The 21254-nt window shown below is 45.0% G+C and overlaps 2 protein-coding genes across 4 annotated transcripts in view; one reads left to right on the top strand and one right to left on the bottom strand.

The window, feature by feature from the left end:
- Positions 1–232: 232 nt before the first annotated feature.
- LOC120456945 lies at positions 233–2608 on the top strand. Of its 2 annotated transcripts, XM_039644085.2 has the most exons (4): positions 233–377; positions 1115–1259; positions 1360–1632; positions 1816–2608. In XM_039644085.2, exons 2-4 carry the CDS (start codon positions 1182–1184, stop codon positions 1909–1911), a joined length of 447 nt encoding a protein of 148 aa, XP_039500019.1. In that variant the 5' UTR covers positions 233–377; positions 1115–1181; the 3' UTR covers positions 1912–2608. The 2 variants fall into 2 exon arrangements, with proteins under 2 accessions (XP_039500019.1, XP_039500018.1); XM_039644084.2 differs by lacking the exon at positions 233–377 and having other exon boundaries at positions 1008–1259; positions 1816–2607.
- Positions 2609–10050: 7442 nt separating this feature from the next.
- LOC120455866 (homeobox protein aristaless) overlaps positions 10051–21254 on the bottom strand; it is a 32423-nt gene continuing 21219 nt past the window's right edge. Inside the window, exons 4-6 of one of the 2 annotated variants that reach the window (XM_039642338.1) lie at positions 12659–12848; positions 10790–11483; positions 10051–10596 (exon numbers count right to left, since the gene is read on the bottom strand). In XM_039642338.1, the coding sequence (XP_039498272.1) occupies positions 10308–10596; positions 10790–11483; positions 12659–12848 (1173 nt within the window). In that variant the 3' untranslated portion in view covers positions 10051–10307. The remainder of the gene's footprint in view (positions 10597–10789; positions 11484–12658; positions 12849–21254) is intronic. The other variant, XM_039642339.1, reaches the window with a different exon arrangement.

Below are 21254 nucleotides of genomic sequence, written 5' to 3'. Positions count from 1 at the left end.
CGAAACAGTTGTATGTGCAGCTCAGTATTTTCGTGTGGAGCAGAGTGTTCATAGTTCGTCAAACTTTTTTTGGCCCCTCAATTGATTGTGTATTTACGTATTCCGTTTGGTGTGATATGATATGTGATGTGGGCAGTTTGCGTTTTGCGATGTGAATCACGACGAAATTGCATTTGATTTTGGGAGGCTCGCATTTGCATTCTGCATTCGGATTTGTGCAGCGATTTATCCGCTTAGTAACTTTATCAATGGCTAATTGCTATTCCGATTGAAATAACCAGAAGCGATTCGGTCATAGACGATAACAAATCCGTTTTGAGTGGCACAATGCAATGATGCTGGCAACAACATAGCGATGGAAAATCGAATGCACAGTGGTAAGGGCACAACCTTGCAACCAATTTACATTTGTCAAAGTAATGCCCCACAAATGAAAGCTCGGCACATCACATCACACGAATGAAAAGCTTAGCGTCACCCAGTAACCGTCACCTTGCCTGATGAATATACATACTCATAAACTCGTATTCGTATTTAGTATATCCCTGGAGGTCAGTGAGTCACGCCGTGCTCTTCACCCCTCAACATCCTCCAACGAAAATTAGTATAATGTAACGAAGATGTGTGGCCAGTGGCCACTCAAATGAACTTCACCTGTGCCACACACACACAGCTGGAATCCACAGTAATTAGGACGCAGCCATGTAGTTTATTCGTGTATTGAAAATATTAAAATTCCTAAAATAACTAAATTTGTGGTAAAGCGATTAAAGCTATCTTACAAAATTGTGTCTTAAATATGTGTAATTTCAAGTTAGTATCTACTAGATTTATTGACCACTCCCGTCCCACTGTGCCATGTGTTGCTCTCTCTCACTCTCTTACTCTCTCACTCTCTCCCTCTCTCTCTCTCTCTCTCTCGCGCTGTTTTATTCGCCGAGTGTAACGATGGGAGATGGGAGAATGCTGAGTGTTTGCGAGCAGTGTTGTTTGTATTACTTCAGTGGCATTCTGTGCGTGCTGGCGAGCGCAATATGAATTAGTCAGCGGCGCTTCGCTATAATCGCTATATTCGCTATATTGACTGTATTTTCGGTATATTTGCTCGATTCAGTGGCATCCATCCGGCTGAAGAATCTGGAGTAACTGCATCCGAATCGCTTGTATCCATAGCTGCCACGATGTCGCTCACGGGAACCCAGGACTACGATCGCAAGTACCTGCTCAGCATGCCGGGCCTGTGCAAGCTGGCCTGTTTGGTAATTAGCCTTACACACATGTGCCATTGTGTATCCAACCCCCAACCCCCAACCCCCACCCCTCCCAACTTATGCATGTATGTGTGTGCGTGTGTTTCAGCTGTGCAGCTTTGTTGGAATGCTGTGCATCATCTGCGGACCGGTGCGCGTGAGCAATTTCCGCGGCAGCTTCTACCTGGCGGTGGTCACCATCGGATTCGTGGCCACCGGCTGCCTGCTCCTGGCCAGATACCTGCGGCTGTGGCAGCGCCAGTTCTGCCGCTGCGATCACACACTCTGGTCCCTGGCGGTGCACTCCTCACTGGCCCTGGCCTACTTCGCGGCCTCCGGACTCGTCCTCTCCCTGGACATTGGCGCCTACACGGCGGCGGCGGTGAGTGGTTACTCAGTAACTCAGTAACTCAGTAGCTCAGTAACTCAGTGGTTGGCTCAGTGTTCCAGCAAATATCTATTAGATACCTCGAACACTGGGCCACCACCATCTGATTCACCCACTCGCTGCGAGTAACTCCCTGTAGACCCGACTAATACCCTCTATTCTCTGACTACCTTGCAGTTCTTCGGCCTGACAGCATTTTGCATCAACGGACTGGAGGCCTATGGAAACTATAGGCGCAGTCGCCAGCGGGAGGTGGCCACCCAGACGATATAGACTTGGCTTCAGCTTTTGGTGGCTCTTTCTGCGTTAGGCTTACTAAGTGTGTGTGTGTGTGTGTATGTGTATTTGTGAGAGAGCGAGTATCTGTGTGCGAACGCGTATCTGTGAGCGCGTGTGCGTATGTGTGTGTGAGTTTGAGAGAGCGAGTATCGCTTGCGTTTGCTTGGAGCATTTAAGTCTGAAGTTTGGAATTGTGGCAAGCTTTTGTCGCGGGAACAGCACAGTTACCGTATGTGTTATCTAATATAGTCGCTAGATATAGGTCAAGAAGTGAAGAAGATAAAGCCAGTCGATCGGAGCAATAACCTAGATATAATAGCGAGCAGAAGGCGAGAGAAGCCACTAACAATAACAAGAGAGCAAATTCCAAAGAGATAAGTTGTATTGTGCCTTCTGGCTCTGCTTCTTCCCTTCCTCTGATAACTGGTTAACAAAGCGTGAATATATGTGAATATACATATGTATATACAACCAGCATACATAGTTGTGTATATATACTATATATATTTGTACAGATTTTTTTTACCTCTATTAAGTGCATAATATATGCGTGTCACAAGTGAAGTTGTTAGTTTAATATCGATCCGCAGCACAATGCTTTTTTCATGACCACTGAATTGTTGTATTAATAGACATCTAAATGTTTTGCATTGGAAGAATAAAAAATACCTAAATGTAATGTGTAAACGAAGTGGTTTGTTTTTTTTGTAACGATAACACTTTATTCATATGCTTAAATTGAATTTGAATTTCAATTGTTTAATAAAGAGTTGATCGTGCAAGCGAACATGTACATTGTATACGGTTTCATTTTCGCAAAAGGTCATTTACCCGAGGCTATTACTTATTTATTTATTTACTACTCGGAACCACCATGTGACCATGTTTGCTTGCACAACAGGCTATTTTCAGCAAACATTCAGCCGAATAGAATTTTTGCAAGCGGCGCTCCATGAAAAAGATATCGCCAACCTGCACACCTTTGTTTACCTTATCCGCATTGAAACTGAAAATAAACAGGTACAACACTATGGTGCCCCCCTATCTGTTTCTGATTTTGTTTTCATTTTCGTTTTGGTTTCGGTGCTCTGTAAGCGGTTGCCATTGTTGCCTTTTCAAATCTTTTCAACCACCCACCAAGTACCTAACCACCACCCACCACCTACAACCCACCAAGCAGCAAGCACCGCCCAACGCCCACAAAAAGCACTTGGCTCGTCTTTTGTTGGTGTTGTTTTTGGGGGCTCTCGCCTCATTATTATTACTTTTGTTGCCAGTTTGGTGAAGTTTTTGCCACCATTCTTGTCTATTTCTGCCACGATTTATTCATAGTTAGTTGTTCGCCGAGCAAAAGCAAATTTTCAGCCAAGTACGCTTAACACCGTAATGAAGAGCGCTAAATATATTCATGTCTTTTACGTCAAAAAAAAAACATAATAAATGTTTATAAACGGAGCCGCATTGCAGGCATAATAGAGGGATTTCCCACACTGTCGCTTTGCAAGTGCAGTTGGCAACCCTGAAAAGTGCTGCGAGTGTTGCCTTGTGTACTTATTGGCTATTTGCACAGTGAATGGCATGTCCTTTAAAGGGTAATTTGTTTGCCATACGAGCTCCATTTAATTGATATATCTATGAAGGTCTTGGCCCACGCTTGGTGTAAGTAGATAATTTTTTGCGCTGCTTCCTCGCCCTCTTAGCCAAATGATCATTTAATTATTTCTCCGTCGCCAGCTCTTAGCACTTCCCATACACTTCCCATACCTAATGTGCCATAATTTCTGCCCCGCCATCGACGCTCTCGGCCATGCAAGTCACGTAAAGTGAAATTAATTAGTCTTGTTTGCCAGTTAGTCAGCCTCCTTTCGGCCGGCTGGTAAGGCGGTTAAGGCGGGCAAGACGGGTAAGTGGAAAAGTGGAAAAGCGAAAAAGCGGGGAAGCGGAAAAGCGAGGCAAGGGGTCAATCCTTGAGTGATTGAAATGCAATCGTGTGGACCGAGTTCATATTGAATTTGTGGAAATGTCGAGGGTCCGCACTTCCTGCCCGCAAATGATTTATGCAGCCGGCAATTTGGAAGTCAACTAGCTTAAAACATTTTCTTTTTCCATTCATAGGTTCGTGGTTTGCAGTTCAATTGGAAAGTGTGCCATGGCAATGCTGGGCTGTTTCATAATTCCCTTCTGGCCTAATTAGCTGCGAACATACATACATATCTGCGATGAAACATTAATGGATGGCAAGTGAATAAAGTTGCGCATAAAGGCCGTAATCATCACAGGATCTGGCTCAAATGATAACTGTTGCCCAAATTACAAATCGTACTTAAGTGGGTTCGGGGGAGCAGCGTCCTTAATTAATGAAATCATTCTCAAATCAAACGCGCATTTAATCAAAGTCAAGTCGCCGTTCTTTGTGCAATTTATCTGTCTTGGTCCTGCACTTGGCAAAATTTTGTGGTCCAAATTGCATAATCCCAAAGCAAAGGTCAACCAAATTCTCTAAAAATACGTCATATATTCCATAGTAGTTTTTTAGTTCTTGAGTTCCATTTCACTTTCAGCAAATATATATATATTACTGGTTACTATCGCTGATCTATACTTAATGTGAAACGATTTAAATATTAGTGTATACTTTGGCTGGGGCAAATTAACATTGTTGTAAGGAGGATATTTTTTAATTTGTTACGCTTTTCTTTGGACGCTTTTGCGGCATTGCCAATCCATTCCATTCAGGCCAAACACTGCGGTGGCCAAATGACGCGCTGAAATGCGGGCCTAGCACCCATTCCCACCCCCTTGGCCAGGTTTTGGCCCACTTTCGAACCCCCCGTTGCCATCCCCCCTTTACCACAGCTATGCAAACGCTTTGGGATGCTAATGCGGCCAAAATAAATGATGGCATGAAGGCATCTTCGGCCGTTTTCTTGCCGCCTTCATCTTTCATCGGCTGTTGCTTTATTTCGTTTTTGTATTCTGCTCTTCGTTTCTGGCATTACTTTTCATTTTCAGCGTCCGTATTTTATCTCTGGGGCAGCCGGTAATTGTCGTCCTTGCCTTTAAAACACCCGATACCACAATTTTTAGTTATTTTCGCATTTTTTATAATTGTCTAAAGTCTAAATAAATAAATAAAGTCTAATATAAGGATTCTATTTTTTTGACATTTTAAATCAAAAAAGTAGTGATAGGGATAGTTAGTAATGTTTATTAGCATCACAAAACAGTCTTTAATTTAGCTGTGCGGCCAAGTTACGGCTTTGCTCCTGCCTGAAAGCATGCAAATGACGGCCATCATGGAAATATCAGATAGTTGTCTCGTTCTATGATACCTGCTGGCATAGAGAGGCTCTCGTGTAACTGATTTCTTCTCACGCTCCCAACAACCACATGGGACATTTTAATTATATCGTGATTGTCGTGCAAATCTCGTGATAAACGCGTGAAGCACCAACTGCACAATGTGACTGCGCATCTCTGATCTGCGTTCCGTTGCAAAGTAACGGCATTTCTCCTTAGAGCTTTTTCCTTATTGGTCAACGGGCGCCTGAAAGCATGCAAGGGACGGCCAACATGGAAATATAAGCTAGTTGTCTCGTTCTATGATATCTGCTGGCACCTGCCGTTACCTGCTGAGATTTCTGTTCGCCTGGTGTGCGAAACGAAAAACTGGCCGATTTAGCAACGAAAATAATATCCGGGCGGCTGAAATTTTAAAGAAATTTAAGAGATTTCCGATTTTAAGTACTAGGCGAACAAAAATCATAGTAGGTAGCCAACGACTCTTTTTTTTGCCTAAAATAGAGATGCTCGCGTGTAACTGATTTCTTGTCACGCTCCCAACAACCACATGAGACATTTTAATTATATCGTGATTGTCGTGCAAATCTCGTGATAAACGCGTGAAGCACCAAGTGCACAATGTGACTGCGCATCTCTGATCTGAGTTCCGTTGCAAAGTAACGGCATTTCTCTTTAGAGCCTGAAAGCATGCAAGGGATGGCAATCATGGAAATATCAGATAGTTGTCTCGTTCTATGATATCTGCTGGGACTTGCCGTCACCTGCTGAGATGAAAGGGACAGCCATCATGGAAATATAAGCTAGTTGTCTCGTTCTATGATATCTGCTGGCACCTGCCGTTACCTGCTGAGATTTCTGTTCGCCTGGTGTGCGAAACGAAAAACTGGCCGATTTAGCAACGAAAATAATATCCGGGCGGCTGAAATTTTAAAGAAATTTAAGAGATTTCCGATTTTAAGTACTAGGCGAACAAAAATCATAGTAGGTAGCCAACGACTCTTTTTTTTGCCTAAAATAGAGATGCTCGCGTGTAACTGATTTCTTGTCACGCTCCCAACAACCACATGAGACATTTTAATTATATCGTGATTGTCGTGCAAATCTCGTGATAAACGCGTGAAGCACCAAGTGCACAATGTGACTGCGCATCTCTGATCTGAGTTCCGTTGCAAAGTAACGGCATTTCTCTTTAGAGCCTGAAAGCATGCAAGGGATGGCAATCATGGAAATATCAGATAGTTGTCTCGTTCTATGATATCTGCTGGGACTTGCCGTCACCTGCTGAGATGAAAGGGACAGCCATCATGGAAATATAAGCTAGTTGTCTCGTTCTATGATATCTGCTGGGACTTGCCGTCACCTGCTGAGATTTCTGTTCGCCTGGTGTGCGAAACGAAAAACTGGCCGATTTAGCAGCGAAAATAATATCCTGGCGGCTGAAATTTTAAAGAGATGAGTTGAGTTTGTTGCCCTGCCCTTATTCTGCGGAGGATCGCCGAAGGATCGCCGAAGGATCGCCGAAGGATCGCCGAAGGATCGCCGGGGGATAAAGGTCGCGAAATAACCAAGCGATTCCATCGGCTCTGTTCGAAGCAGCATTAGCAATTGTACAGTTAAAGTTATTATTAGCATTTATTTTACTTTATTGTATTGTATTTTTTTTTAGATGAGCAACAAGATCAATAAATTTATATTGAGACAAAAACAAACATAACCTGGTTTCATTTGCATGCGTAGTTGTTGTTGTTTTCTTTTTCAGCGGGCCGAAAAACTGCCGCATGGCGAAGTTTCTGAATTTCAGCTACCAGGCGAACAGAATTGAATAGCACGTGGAAACGAACAGCTGATCGCTGAAAGTAAAGCTTACTTAGGGATGGGCGATTCAAATGAACGGGGAGCTTTCGTGTCTATCGGATCAAAGCTCGTGACACGTGCACAAGAACGAACGATTCATTTGAATCGCCCATCCCTAAATAAGCTTTACTTTCAGCGATCAGCTGTTCGTTTACCACCTACTACCTGTTTCTGTTCGCCTGGTATTCATCATCGGTAAAACTGACAATTTTGGCCGAAGAAATTGGTTGTGGCGCTCCTAGATGAAGCAAATTGGTGATTTTTCGATTTGAAGTACCAGGCGAACAGAATCGAATAGCAGGTGGAAACGAACAGCTGATCGCTGAAACTAAACCTTACTTAGGGATGGGCGATTCAAATGAACGGGGAGCTTTCGTGTCTATCGGATCAAAGCTCGTGACACGTGCACAAGAACGAACGATTCATTTGAATCGCCCATCCCTAAGTAAGCTTTACTTTCAGCGATCAGCTGTTCGTTTACCACCTACTACCTGTTTCTGTTCGCCTGGTATTCAGCATCGGTAAAACTGACAATTTTGACCGAAGAAAAATGGTTTGTTTTGGCGCTCCGAGATGAAGGAAATTGGTTATTTTTCGATTTGAAGTACCAGGCGAACAGAATCGAATAGCAGGTGGAAACGAACAGCTGATCGCTGAAACTAAACCTTACTTAGGGATGGGCGATTCAAATGAACGGGGAGCTTTCGTGTCTATCGGATCAAAGCTCGTGACACGTGCACAAGAACGAACGATTCATTTGAATCGCCCATCCCTAAGTAAGCTTTACTTTCAGCGATCAGCTGTTCGTTTACCACCTACTACCTGTTTCTGTTCGCCTGGTATTCAGCATCGGTAAAACTGACAATTTTGACCGAAGAAAAATGGTTTTGGCGCTCCGAGATGAAGGAAATTGGTTATTTTTCGATTTGAAGTACCAGGCGAACAGAATCGAATAGCAGGTGGAAACGAACAGCTGATCGCTGAAACTAAAGCTTACTTAGGGATGGGCGATTCAAATGCACTGGGAGCTTTCGTGTCTATCGGATCAAAGCTCGTGACACGTGCACAAGAACAGCGCGATCGCCCATCTCTAGGAGAGCAGCCTAGAACAGCTGATTAGAATTACTCGGAGCAATCGACCTGCTATCTGTTTCTGTTCGCCTGGTATTCAGCATCGGTAAAACTGACAATTTTGACCGAAGAAAAATGGTTTTGGCGCTCCGAGATGAAGGAAATTGGTTATTTTTCGATTTGAAGTACCAGGCGAACAGAATCGAATAGCAGGTGGAAACGAACAGCTGATCGCTGAAACTAAAGCTTACTTAGGGATGGGCGATTCAAATGCACTGGGAGCTTTCGTGTCTATCGGATCAAAGCTCGTGACACGTGCACAAGAACAGCGCCATCGCCCATCTCTAGGAGAGCAGCCTAGAACAGCTGATTAGAATTACTCGGAGCAATCGACGGCGACCTGCTATCTGTTTCTGTTCGCCTGGTATTCAGCATCGGTAAAACTGGCAATTTTGGGCGAAAAAACTGGTTGTGGCGGCTCCAGCGATGAAGAAAATTGGTGATTTTTCGATTTGAAGTACCAGGCGAACAGAAATGTCAGTAGGTGACCGGCGATCAGTTCGATGGTGCAACCTAACGGTTGTTTTCCAGCAGCTGACAACCATAAATGTCGCAGCCCAAAAGTATGCAACACACTTTAACGCTTGAAATCAGCACCCTGAAAGTATGCAACGGATAATGTCTAAACTTTGTGTATTGCTTAAAATATGTAAGAAAAACGCTGCATACTTTCAGGCAAATTGTAAGCCCCAAAAAAAAACTTTTTTTGTTCAATAAAATATTTTATTTCATGCATTGTTTACAGGTATGTATTTAATGTTTATGGTAAGTACAGATATTTATGGTAAGTACTGATAAATTTTCGCGCAGCCTACGACCTGAAAAGCAAAGAAGATATTAGAAAATTCAAATGCAAACTATAAAATATTTAAGTTAGGTTTAAAATTCAATTAAATGTATTAATCAAAGATTCCTGCGAACGTGCGAAAATAATTGATGGGCACGCTGATCCTAAGATCTACGCTTTTAGCGGAGAACTAGCTTTCTCCTTAACCAGATGGATAGCAAATAAATAAAATACTTTTTTAATTATTCGATTATAATAATAATAATTTCGATTAAAAAAAGAGGTTTGTTTTTGTTTCTCGTCATTGGCACTGATGTCTAGAATATTAATACTCAATCGACTTTGATCAGCTTCCTATCAGAGAACTTTTTAATCTTCCCCCTCACTCGGCGCGTATAACTGTCATTTTAAATTTAGACAATATCGCGTGGCGGAAACAGAGGGGAAATGAATTTTAAAAGCTTTTATTTTTCATGTTTGTCTATTGTGTTTGTGTTTGTAAGTTTTTATCACCCACAGTTAAAAGCGCGTTCCTGTAAAGGACTCAAGATGGGACTTGAACCTGGCCCTTCACACTCGGGTTCTATGTGCGGATGACATCGACGGCAATTTAGTGCGCTGAGCCATTCCAGACTTCCGAATTAACTAGAATAGATTGGCGACACTTACTTGCCGACGCCGGGCGCACTCTGATCAATGCACTGCTTTGCCGACGACTCGCACCAACGCTAGATGGCGCCTTACCCCCAAGGCGTATATATTTTTAAACTACATTTTGTCGATTTTGAGCGATGTAGAGCGACCTTACGTTTGCACTTAATTTACATGTCGCACACATTCTACACGGAGTGTTCGTTCTACACAAATCTTAAATGTTCGACAATTTGTTGACTTCCTTACATCGTACATGTACTATACATTCGACTGTCGTCTTACTTATTACATTACATTTGTACATTCTACACCATTGAACGAAAACAAAGAATGCCAGAATATTTGTCACATATTCGAACTTTTATTTCAGCCATATCGGTTAACTATTATATATATTTGTTGGTGCCCAAATTGATGTTGGAAAATAAAAAAATATTTTCGCTGATGAATTAATATTAAAATATTCCGATTTCGTATTTTTACACCTTAAGCCAGCCAGTGCTGCTGTTTAAAACTACTATTTCGATTACAGATCTACAGACGTAAATGCTTCTTAGGTCTAGTAAAAAAAAGGGTTACTTCTCATTTTTGGTTTTGGTGCACTTTGGGGTCATAGCATTTGCAATTGGGCAGCTTAGATGAAGCGAACTTGGCGCTTCCGTTAGGCGTCCTCGCAGTTTTTCATCGATCCTCCATTGGCGGTCAGCTCCATTTTCACATTGGCTCGCGTAGTGGCAGTCGAGTGGGCGGGCGAAATGGGCATGGGGCTGTTGTTGTTGTTGTTGTTGTTGTTGTTGTACTCCTCGCTGAGCTTGAGCATATCACTTGGGTCCTGGAGCTGCGCCTGACCCTGGGCAAACCGGCGCACCTGCAGGAAGAGGCCACCGTTGTTCAGGAGTCGTGCCTGGTGCTCCTGCGCCTTGGCCCTCAAACAGGCGATTGAGTTGTTTCTGCAAATGATAATGCCGTATTTCAATACAAATTCACGCACTTTTCGGTGGAGGGTAAAGTAAATCTCGAGTATGCAGCACATTCAGTACATTTACCAAATAAAAAAACAAAACAAAACAAAACAAATAAAAAACAAATAATGTTGTTGCATTGTCCAGAAGTACACCCTGGTGTCCGAGCACTATGTGTCACCTGAAGGCATCCGGATCGTGTTCCATGAGGGCGGCGGCCAAGTTGTGGGCATGCAATCCAGGTGCTGCCGCCGTAACCTGCTGCTGCTGCTGTTGCTGCTGATGCTGCTGATGCTGCTGTTGCTGCTGTTGCTGATGTTGCTGATGTTGCTGCTGCGCAGCTGCTGCTGCAGCCGCCACGGCGGTGTTCATGATCATGTGGAAGTCCTTGCTGGAGGCCGCCGCTCCGGCACCAGCGGCATTGGCGGCGTCCAGCAGCGGATGATAGCTGGGCGGAGCACAGCCACTAACCCCCGCGCCGCCGCCCAAGTAGAGCGATGCCTGTTGCTGCTGCTGCTGCTGCTGCAGTTGCAGCTGCTGCTGCTGCTGCGGCGAGGGGGAGCCCAGCTCGATGTGGGGACTGCCGGAGCTGTTGGTGGTGGACGCCCCGGTGGGCGTGGTGGCCGCGGAGGAGGCTGCGCCCGCATAGCCGCTGGTCGAAGTGGGCGGCGCCGAGGTGGAGGCGGAGGTGGGGCAGCTGCTGGGCGCTGGACTGACGACGTTCAGCGATTCGGTGGAGGAGCTGAGGGTGCGGCAGCGGGAGCGGGATAGGTCCTCCGAGTGGGCCGATTTCGAGCCCGCCGAGTCCTCGTGGTCGCTCACCCCCGAGTCGTCCTTCAGCGCCGACTGCGCCTCGATCGACTTGCGATGCATGCCTGCGGCGGAAGAGTAAGTACGTACATAAGTCAGTGGTGAGCACTTTCAGGTTCAGGGGGAAGTTGGGATTATCTCATAAATAATGTTGGTTGGCACGAAATAAAGGCTTGTGATATTCTATACAAGTATCTGTGGCATGTGGAAAAACTTAAATGTTTAGCTCGCTACCGGTAAATCAAAATGAATGTGCTGCCAAAATATTGCAGTTAATATCAATTGAGGGCTCAATGTCGCACGCTTGCGGCCCCATCAATTGCCAACTAATTTGACATATCGACTTAATTAAAAACTATTCCAGTCCCAATTGCGCTGATTCCCCCGGCCAAGGAGCCGCTAAGTCCTCGATAAGCCACTTAAGTTCGAGCAAACCTTTGGCCACGGCTACTTGGGAATTAATTATCGAGTCAGACGGCTCGTAAAGTGCGCTGAGGCACACAAAACCCACCCAACCCAGTCGTCGATGCGCCACCCCAGCAGCAATGGAAATAGATAAACGATAAATGCCAAATAAAGCGGGAATTCGGTGGCGAACCCTCATCCTGCGTTCTGCGTCCTTCGTCCTTGTCGCGTGTGCATTTTGCATTTATTAAGCGATTATTAACGAATAAAGGAGCCCAGTCACCCCGAACCAGCGACACTTGTGCTGGGTTGTACTGGGGAATACCAGGGAATACCCGGATAATCCGCAAAGTCATTCCCGGGAAATGTGCGCAACATATGACGGCAATGGCAGCGGAAAAGCGTCGTTGGACATGCTCGCCAAATATGCTCACAATTCTCGGCCCGTCCGCTATCTATCTATCCGAGTTTATAATCCCCGAACCGTGCTCCTTTGTGCGGCTCGAAATTTAATTAAACCCTCCTCAAGGCTCGCAGATACACAGATACACAGATACACAGATACAGATACAGATACAGATACATATGTGTGCGATCTATAGAACACTGAATTCAAGTGAAAAGACTGGCGAATAAAATAGATTCGCTCATAAAGCGCGACTATCAATGAACACTGAAGCTTTCAGCATTGAAACCAACTTTAAACATCATATAGTGCGCAGTAAATAAATCATATGAAAAGGAAAACCAAAGGGGAAAAAGGCTTCGAGATATAGCTATTCTATAGTTTGGTAGATTGATAGATTGGTAGTTTCGATATGATTGTTGCATTTACATTTCTGCTCCATACCTAGTAGCCAGGGCGCCACCGCGTCGTTGTCCTTGGCCGACTTGAGGATCGTGTCCGGCAGGGGAAGCGAGTGCCGCACCATGGCCCCGTAGAGTCCGTACTCGGCCATTATTGTGCTGCCGCCCCAGACTTTCTCCGTCTTGCGCCACTTGGCGCGTCGATTCTGGAACCACACCTGCAAAGTTAAAGCACAAATTAAACATGTTGCTTATGACAAGTAGGACATACATTTTTCGCTGCGCGTATTATTCATTCGCATAAAGTGTCTCGCCATATGGACAGCGACCTCCTCAGTGGCCAATGGCTATCAACTCTAGTCGTTGGGCAAATGCAATGCAAATTGCGAATTATTAAATAAAAAAGCTCATTCAAATTGAAAAAATGTAAATGGAATGTTTTTTAAATGCTAATACTTGGACCATAAACCTCTCGGCTGCCCCAAATACTTATATATACATACATATAAACTTGTATGTACATCCTTGAAGTCGAACCTGTGAGGCAGTGGTGTGGTTAACACGTAGAAAAGGGGTCTTCTATTCACTATTGAACTTTTATTTGGTCCTTACCAAGTATTATTACTGTCAGATTCTCCAAAGAGAACAATGTTCAGTAGGAACTTTATTAATGAATTATATATTATCAGTAGATCCCCTAAAATCAGGAGAACCAGCGATGGTTGGCAACATCAATGCGACACCATCGACATCCCACACACATGCGGCGTTCCACATCCCACTCGCTGCCACTACACACATAATGGCAAATGATATACATATTCGCATATAAGTGACCAAATTAGATTATCTTCCGAAACATTAAACCGATTCTCGGCCGGCAACAACAAAGATAATAATATGAAAACATTAAATGTTGTTCACAAAAGGCAACCAGACCAAGCAGACCAAGCAGACCAACCAGACAACCAGCAACAACAACTGTCACAATAAAAGGATTTGCCACACAGACGAGCGGCCAAAGGATTCAAATTCAGCTCGCAGCCACCCTCGGAATGCCTGTATCCTTGCCCTGTATCCCTGTATCCCGGTATCTCGGTATCCGGACCCTCTGCACTGAAAAAGAAGTCATCATTTTTCTGGTCCATCAAATCGTTTAGTTCTGCTATTAGTCATGTACGCAAAAGGGGGCGGTTTGCTGACAGGGGGTGGCAGGGGGTGAAAGACACCAAAGATTGCCCACCAGCAATGTGAAATCGACGACGAGGACGAGGACGAAGCTAAAGAGCCCCGAACTGAAGTGGCTCTTGGAAGTGGCAGCAGCAGGAAGATTTATAATAAAAAAGCAATATATGCAAAGTAGGCAAAGCAGGCAGCAGAGTGGGCAAAATGGAAAACTAAGGGGGTGCTAAAAGGAATTCGTTGGCCAAGAATCAGGCACCGAGAGGCCAGGAACCAGGAAGACCAGCCAACTTCCAAGTTCCGAGTTCCAAATCCCAGCCTTAACCTCACGGATTGTGCAAATCGCGGGTTAAGTGGGCAACTGGGCGTGGCATTTCACCCAAAAGAAAATCACCAGAAAGGAAAAAAATGGAAAAATGGAAAAATGGAAAAACAAGTTCGCCGTGGAACGAAGATAAAGTGATTTGGCTTGGGGCTCTGTCACCAAGTCCTGCTTGCCTACCAGGAGCCCCATAAATCCTGGACATGCACTTGCTGAGAAATTGGCAGAGCCGAATTCTGACTTCCGAAACTAAATGCATATATTTTCCAAGGCAGCCACTCAGTGCGTTACGTTGCAGCCCGGAAAATGTGCAGCTCGTCGCGGAGTTCTTTTTGGCAAAGTGCCGCCTTTTTGGCTACACTACGTTTCAGCAGTTTAAGTTCAGTTGTTAAGCAACTTGCTCTAAGGATGTCTAGGCTGTTCGATTCCAATGATTCATTACCTATGTCTAAGTTTATTATTAGTCGTAAACGATCATGAGTCAGAATAGCAGCTACCGGCGCCGCAATGCACTTACAGCACTGACTCGCACTGTACCGAGTGTGACCCGTGACTCAGCGTGCGATTTAGTTGGATTACTCGGGCGTGGAGCTGCAAATAAATCCGATATCCGGTCCCCGAAATTACCCTCCACTGTGCACCGGAGTGCCGCCAGCGGATGTCAAATTAATTTCCACACACACTTACGCACACACTCACACACACACCCGGATACTTTGCTCCTGGCAAGGATCAGCCTCCGAATTTGGACCCTGCGGCTCGGCAGCTCGCAAACTGGGAAACTTGGCAGCTCGGGAGCTCGGGAGCTTGAAAGCCTTGGCAATCGGGATCTTGGCCCTTTTCTGGCTGCAAAATCAAATTAATCCGGTTTGTTATTTCATCATGCAACGTCAACGTCACCATCATCAGCTACAACAACAGACAAAAGGGCTGCTGCAGCAGCAGCGGCTCCAGCAGCATTTTGCAATAATAAATGGCAGCACACACACACACAGTGGCACACACACAGGCGCCCGGGTGTAAACAATACGCACACACACACACAGGCGCACTGGCACACAGATACGAGAGCCTCTGCCAAAGGAGCGGAAAATTTCATTAACAAGGCACACAGGCAGCAGTAGCAGCAGTAGCAGCAGCAGTAGCAGCAACATGGAAGCACGACAGCAACTTGCAGGTCCGGAGGCCAGTGGCTCGTCTGATAATTTAATCAACTCTCATTGAATTATATCATTTTGCAATTTGGAGGCCCGGCAACATCAACATCAACATCAACATCCCATCCATCCCATCCAGATCCAGTTTCAGCTCCAGCTCCAGCTCCAGATCCCGATACAGATAGAGATACAGATACGAATACAGAGAACCAATCATTCAGTCATTATGATACCGGGGAGTGGCGACCGGAAAAGCGGGGCCGGCAGTTTCGGTAGGGCTCTTTGAGTGCGGAAATCAAAGAGGGAAATGCCATAAATTTCCAAAAACGGAAACCACGCAACCCACTCGCCGTGTTGGAGCCTACAAACCAACAGCCCTAAACAGCAACTCAATAAGCAAATAAACTATATATACTATACATATGTACATATGTTTTAAGTGGTGTTTTTAAATCAATAAACACTTTAAATGAATACAAATTAAAAGGCGTTTTTATACCAGCGATAAGAAGAAACTTCACTTTCCAACAAAATCACAACACATCACATCACAGCAGAGTGCAGTAAATCAACTGCGAATCGTTCGAGCCCTAATCGCAGTTTTAGTCAATAGATGCAATGCGAACGCAAAACATCCACCGAACAATGGCAAGTAATCAGCAGGGGAGATAATGGCAATCACTTTAATATAGATAACAGCTTGGACAATCTGCCGCTAAATGATTACTTGACCATTCCCATCTCAACTTCGATTCCAATACGCTGCGAATCACGACATCAATTTGCTGATTGAAAATTTATTATTATCCTTGCAGGAAGGGAGGTGGGCAGCAGCGGGAGTGGGGGCGTGGTCGGGTTGTCTAGGAAGAGGTGAGTAGTAGTTCGAAGGACAGTTTTTATGGGGCGCAACCGAAGGGGCCACGCCCCCTTGTCCGGTTGGTGGAAACGGCTTTTGATTTATCGAACATTTTACTCCGCTGGCTGCCCAACCGAAATTGACCGATGGCAATAGTGATTTCTCAGGAGCGCTTAACTATGGATCCATGTATTAATCCATATATGTTTTTCATTTATGTTTTCCACCTTGCAGTTTCTGCTTTCGGCAGAGTGGAGCACCCACTTTTTGCAGTTGATGCGGTGCATCACACACTCGCAATTGTCAAACCAATTCGACGAAACGCCGCAGGTCCACTGCACTCGCACAAAAGGTCAAAAGGACAAAAGGACAAAAGGACCAAAGGACGGGCCTGCTGGCCGTTGGCTGGCATAATTAAAATATTGGTAACCAATCAAAGATTCTCAATGGTGTTGGCCTGGTGTTTCCCTGCCTGCACCCATCGAAATCAAAATGAAAACGGATTTTCAGGTTGCCTGTACTGTGTTGGTGTTATGGGTGCGGATTGCGGACTTGTGGGTGGCGAATATTTGCTCACTGGTGCTGCAAAATTGCGAATTGCAAATTGCATATGCAATGGCAATGGCAATGGCAATGGCAATGGCAACGGCAACGGGTCGCAGGACTCGCAGTCGTCGTCCTTTTCAGGTGACATGTGCACCTGTGCATTCGATTTTGCCCTGCATTCGGGCGGGAATTTGCCTTTGAGTTCGTGTGCGGCCTTTATTGGTTTACTTCATCAACTCGAACGACTGAGTGGTTGGGTGGCTTACGGGTGCTTCGCTGGGGCATCGATGGGTGCAGTGGGCTGGCAGTGGGTGTAGATGGGTGTAAATGAGTGTGGATGGTTGTGGGTGGTTGTGGGTGGTTGTGGGGCGAGTACTTCCACTGCCAAGTGGTTGCGAGTCAGTCAGCGCGGCGAGGCGTGTGGAAATTCCATAACGACAGTCCGCAGTTTATATGCAATATTCAATTGACATTCGCGGAATTTGGTTTTCAAACGCCGTGCCAAGGGGGTACGTCAGTTTTTAGATAAAGTTAGTACACAGATATATACAAACAGCTAGTAAGTACAATGGTGAAGTTCATGCTCATTCACAAGAGCAGGCAATTAAATATTCCCTGCCATATTCTCAGTTTTCTTGTCCATTTCCTGCGCTTTACATTTGCCATACATTTGGCAGAGTATTCGCGGTGTGCTTTGCGTCTTTCGCCAGTTTTCCTCGCTTTTCAGCGCCTTTTGTCTCCGGCATCTTCCCATTTTTTCCGCTGGAACTTCAATTTCCAACTTTCATATGAGTTTAACGCTCGCGAACTTTTTCGCCATTTCACTCGATGAAAGAGAAGAGGCAGCGGACTTTTCAGTTTTCCGCATCCGCATCCGCATTCGTATCCGGATCCGGATCCGGATTAAGATATGTAAATGCGAAATGATTTTTTGGCTTATTCCCGTTTCGTAGGTCGAGTATTAATTTGCGCAAACGGAACTAAAGGCTTGACTTTGCTTTTGCCGCTACAAGGGGGGTAAAAGGAAGATTTCCAGGGGAAGAGTGCACATGTGAGTCGGACTCGTATTAATGACCTTTACTCGACATTGAGCTGGCAGTGCGATGGCCATTGCCGTTGAACTATTAATTACGAGCAAACGATGTTTTAAATGCCTAATGATTAATGAACCGATTTTCTAATTACGCTACACGCGGAATGGGCTTTCCGAAAGGGGGCGGGGGGCGTGGTGCAATGCCAAAACTCGACTTAAACAATTACGAAACAATTAGGGTATGCATTAAGTAATCCGGGTAGTTTATTTGTTTACCCAACGAATGGCCCTAAGTGCTTGTTTTAATTGGGAAAATCCCCATCGAAGTAACTGCTATTGCCATTGAAGATTTTCCCAAAACAAACACCAAAAAGATGTGTTATACTTGATAGTTCGTTAGCTTGAGTTTAATTTGGCTTTCATTTTATTTGCTGAGCATGGTGGCGACTTTTTCGGAACGTTGAAGTTGTCATTTTGGGCAAACTTGCCATTAAAAAAACACATAAATCTCTGCCACTGGGAGGAATCTCAACGAAAAGTGAACCAAAAACGTGCTGCCACAAGCTTCGGTTTCCCAGTTGAGTAGTTATCATCATCATCGCAAATTGGCAAGTGCACGTGGAACGCGTGTCATCGCAGCAGGTTGCCCTTCGCTGTGAGAACTGTAGCAATTTGTTTGTTTGTTTTCCAGTCTTTGCTCTTCTATTCTGCTTCAATCCCTGGCAAAGGGTTTCTGTGGGTGGAGAGGGCAGGAAACTCCACCCGCTTGCCCCGGAAAAGCCCTTATTCGCTCGTTTGTTTATGATTAACGCGCGCTAATTTCATTCATTTCGCACTCAATGGCCTCGGCTCTCTCTCGGGATTTTGGTGCACACTTATGCTTATTGGATTTACTCGAGCGTTGTTGTCAGGGAAATCGCTGGAAATGGGTGGTGGTTTCCGGACTACTGGGCTGCTGGACTACCGTGTTTTTGGGGTGGACCAACTAAGTAGGTATCTGCAGGACGAGACGACGAGTCCTGAATTCACACGACCGGCGACCGCAATCATTAACCGTGGGTACGCAGCTACGCGAAGTTTGCGGCCGGCTGATTGGACTTGACTTCGAGGTGTCGGGATACAAAAATCCCCGCGCCCGAATCGAATCAGTCGATCGGGGAACTAATAATCTTATTAGAATTAATGATGGAATTTCCAATTTGCGGCGACAGGCAGCTGCCGGCGATTTAATGTTAATAAGTGCCGCGTTCCTCGAGTTCCTCAAAATAGGAATTCCTCGCCGGACGTGCGCCAATGCGACCGAGTCCTGTGACACAGATTACGAGGCAACCGAGTGGGTTAGCTTTTCCGTTTCCTTTTTTTCTTTTCTTTTCTTTTCCTTCTCCTTTTCCCTTTCTTGCTCTGCATTTTCCTTTGGCTTAAAGTTGCCCCAAACTCGATTTGTTTGCCTGTGAAATTCCCAAATCAGATATACAATATATGTACATATAAGAACATTCATCTGGCAGCTAATGTGGCACATGAATAAAATGCATTCACTCAACAGCTATTCACTTCGTGTTTAAATCGCACATTGCTGCCTGTCAGCGGGTACTTTATCGCCATTATCGCGATTATCGTCGTCATTATCGCTGCCATCTCGATTAACAAGGCGCTCGATGGCCGATTGACCCAACAATCGAAGACGCAACTGCAGGTGTCTGTCGATGACAGCAGTCGACGTTGTTGTTATTGTTGTTGCTGTTGCTGATGTTGTTGCTGCTGCTGTTGTTGTTGTTGTTGCCGTTGTCATCATCATTTTCATTAATGGTAAACCAATCATTTTTCAATTATATTCGCCGCTGGATACAAATTGTCTGATTTGCGTGTGCCAAACCAAAGTTGAATCGTGGCAGGCGCCATGTCACGCCCACCTCTGCAAACCCCCAACGCCCCCTTACCCGACACACCCCCATGTTATTTGTTGTTTTGGCGCACACCTCACGCACCACCCACAGAAAACACTCTAACCAACCCACAGGTACCCTGCAGATACATAGATACAATATCTCTATCTATCCATCTTAGATTCCTTAATATTGTATTACCTTCAATTATCGGTAGAGAATACTATGTATATATGGTTTTCTGGGATGTAGAATTATCATATATCACTGCAGAAAGTTGAAGAGCAATCCTTGTTCGCCTATGCCCAGTGGCTCTAGTAATTTTTTGTGAATTTATTTTGCATTGCGTCAAACCAATTGGAGTGTCATCGGCAGAAGGAATCGCCGCGTGGCGCCACGCCCCCCTCTTAACCCCTGGAATTGCAACAGTTGATAAAGTGCACAACTTGTGGGTGCGTGTTAAGTTGCGCCATGGCCATATATAAATAGTCTGGATCATGCTGCGCAGCCCCACAAGTCCACGTCCATTATGCGGCCATAATTCGCTGACAATTCCTCAATTACGTGGAAAGGTGGTAAGCTGGTGAATTGGTAAACTGGTAAACTGGTAAACTGGTAAACTGGCAAACTGGTAAGTTGGCAAGTTAACAAGTTGGCAAGTCGGGGGATGACGAGGCTCATTGCCCCCGTTTTCGATTTCGAACGCCTCTGTCGCATTTTACACCCCTCGGGAGCTCGGAACAGAAACAGAAACAGAAACAGAACAGAACACAAACGGGGCATGTTTTCAATCTATAAAATTAATTTTCTCAAAACCTCTCCTCTCGTTCTGCAAGTGGTTTTTGTTTTGTTTGCTGTTTGCCGGTCGCCAATCGACGGTCGACGGTCGCAATTCCCCAGGGGAACACGAAGCTTGAATTGTAAAATATTTTGCCGTTTAATCCACTTGTTGTTGCAAATTAGCGTGAAACGCGATTAATATTGTCAATTGTCAATTGTGTTTGGATCTCGTTTCAGTTTCATTCTCATGTCTGGGGTTTGGGCTCGGAAAATTGGAAAATATTCGCTGCCAAAGGAGATGAAAGTGCGGATTAGTGGGCCCCACAAATGGAAAATGTCAGCGGGGCAAAAGAAGCGACACATTTTACAAAGTCCTGCGAAGCAACAACATCAATCAATGGCAGCCAGTTGCGTGGTTGCGAATGACCATCAATCAAGGAACGAGTTCTGTGGAGAAGGTCCGTGAAAACTATTTGCCCTAATTGCACAGAGCCGCGCCTAATTTTCCAGCCAGGTAGCAACCCTTTTTCACAGCTTTCTGGACACCAAACAATGAAAGTGTCAAAACTTTGCCGTTGCTTTTTTAACAAATGGCAGGAAGGAAATTAGTTGGCTCTTTTTTTGGGGCACTAATGTGCCATACTAATTTCCAGTTAGCTAAACAATCTAGTTGCAACGCAAGTGGTTAGCTTGTGTTGCGATACTGAAATCCATCATTTCGAAACTCTCAATCAAGACAACTCAAGATTCCAAAACCGATACATCCCTTAGCCTTGGCAGGGATTCACTCACTCACTCGCTTATTTTTTTTGGTTGGCTTCTCAAGTGGCCTGCAGTACTTTCGATGCGAGGAAATTAAGTA

The sequence above is a fragment of the Drosophila santomea genome, chromosome X (assembly GCF_016746245.2).
Source record: "Drosophila santomea strain STO CAGO 1482 chromosome X, Prin_Dsan_1.1, whole genome shotgun sequence".
Lineage (NCBI taxonomy): Eukaryota > Metazoa > Arthropoda > Insecta > Diptera > Drosophilidae > Drosophila > Drosophila santomea.
This window is presented reverse-complemented; position numbering and strand designations above follow the sequence as displayed.

Excerpts from the sequence above, each read along its gene's own strand:
- LOC120456945 (XM_039644085.2), top strand. The coding sequence starts at position 1,182 with ATGTCGCTCACGGGAACCCAGGACTACGATCGCAAGTACCTGCTCAGC. Across the intron at positions 1,260-1,359 it reads TGTGCAAGCTGGCCTGTTTG|CTGTGCAGCTTTGTTGGAAT; the intron begins GTAATTAGCCTT and ends CGTGTGTTTCAG. Across the intron at positions 1,633-1,815 it reads GCGCCTACACGGCGGCGGCG|TTCTTCGGCCTGACAGCATT; the intron begins GTGAGTGGTTAC and ends ACTACCTTGCAG.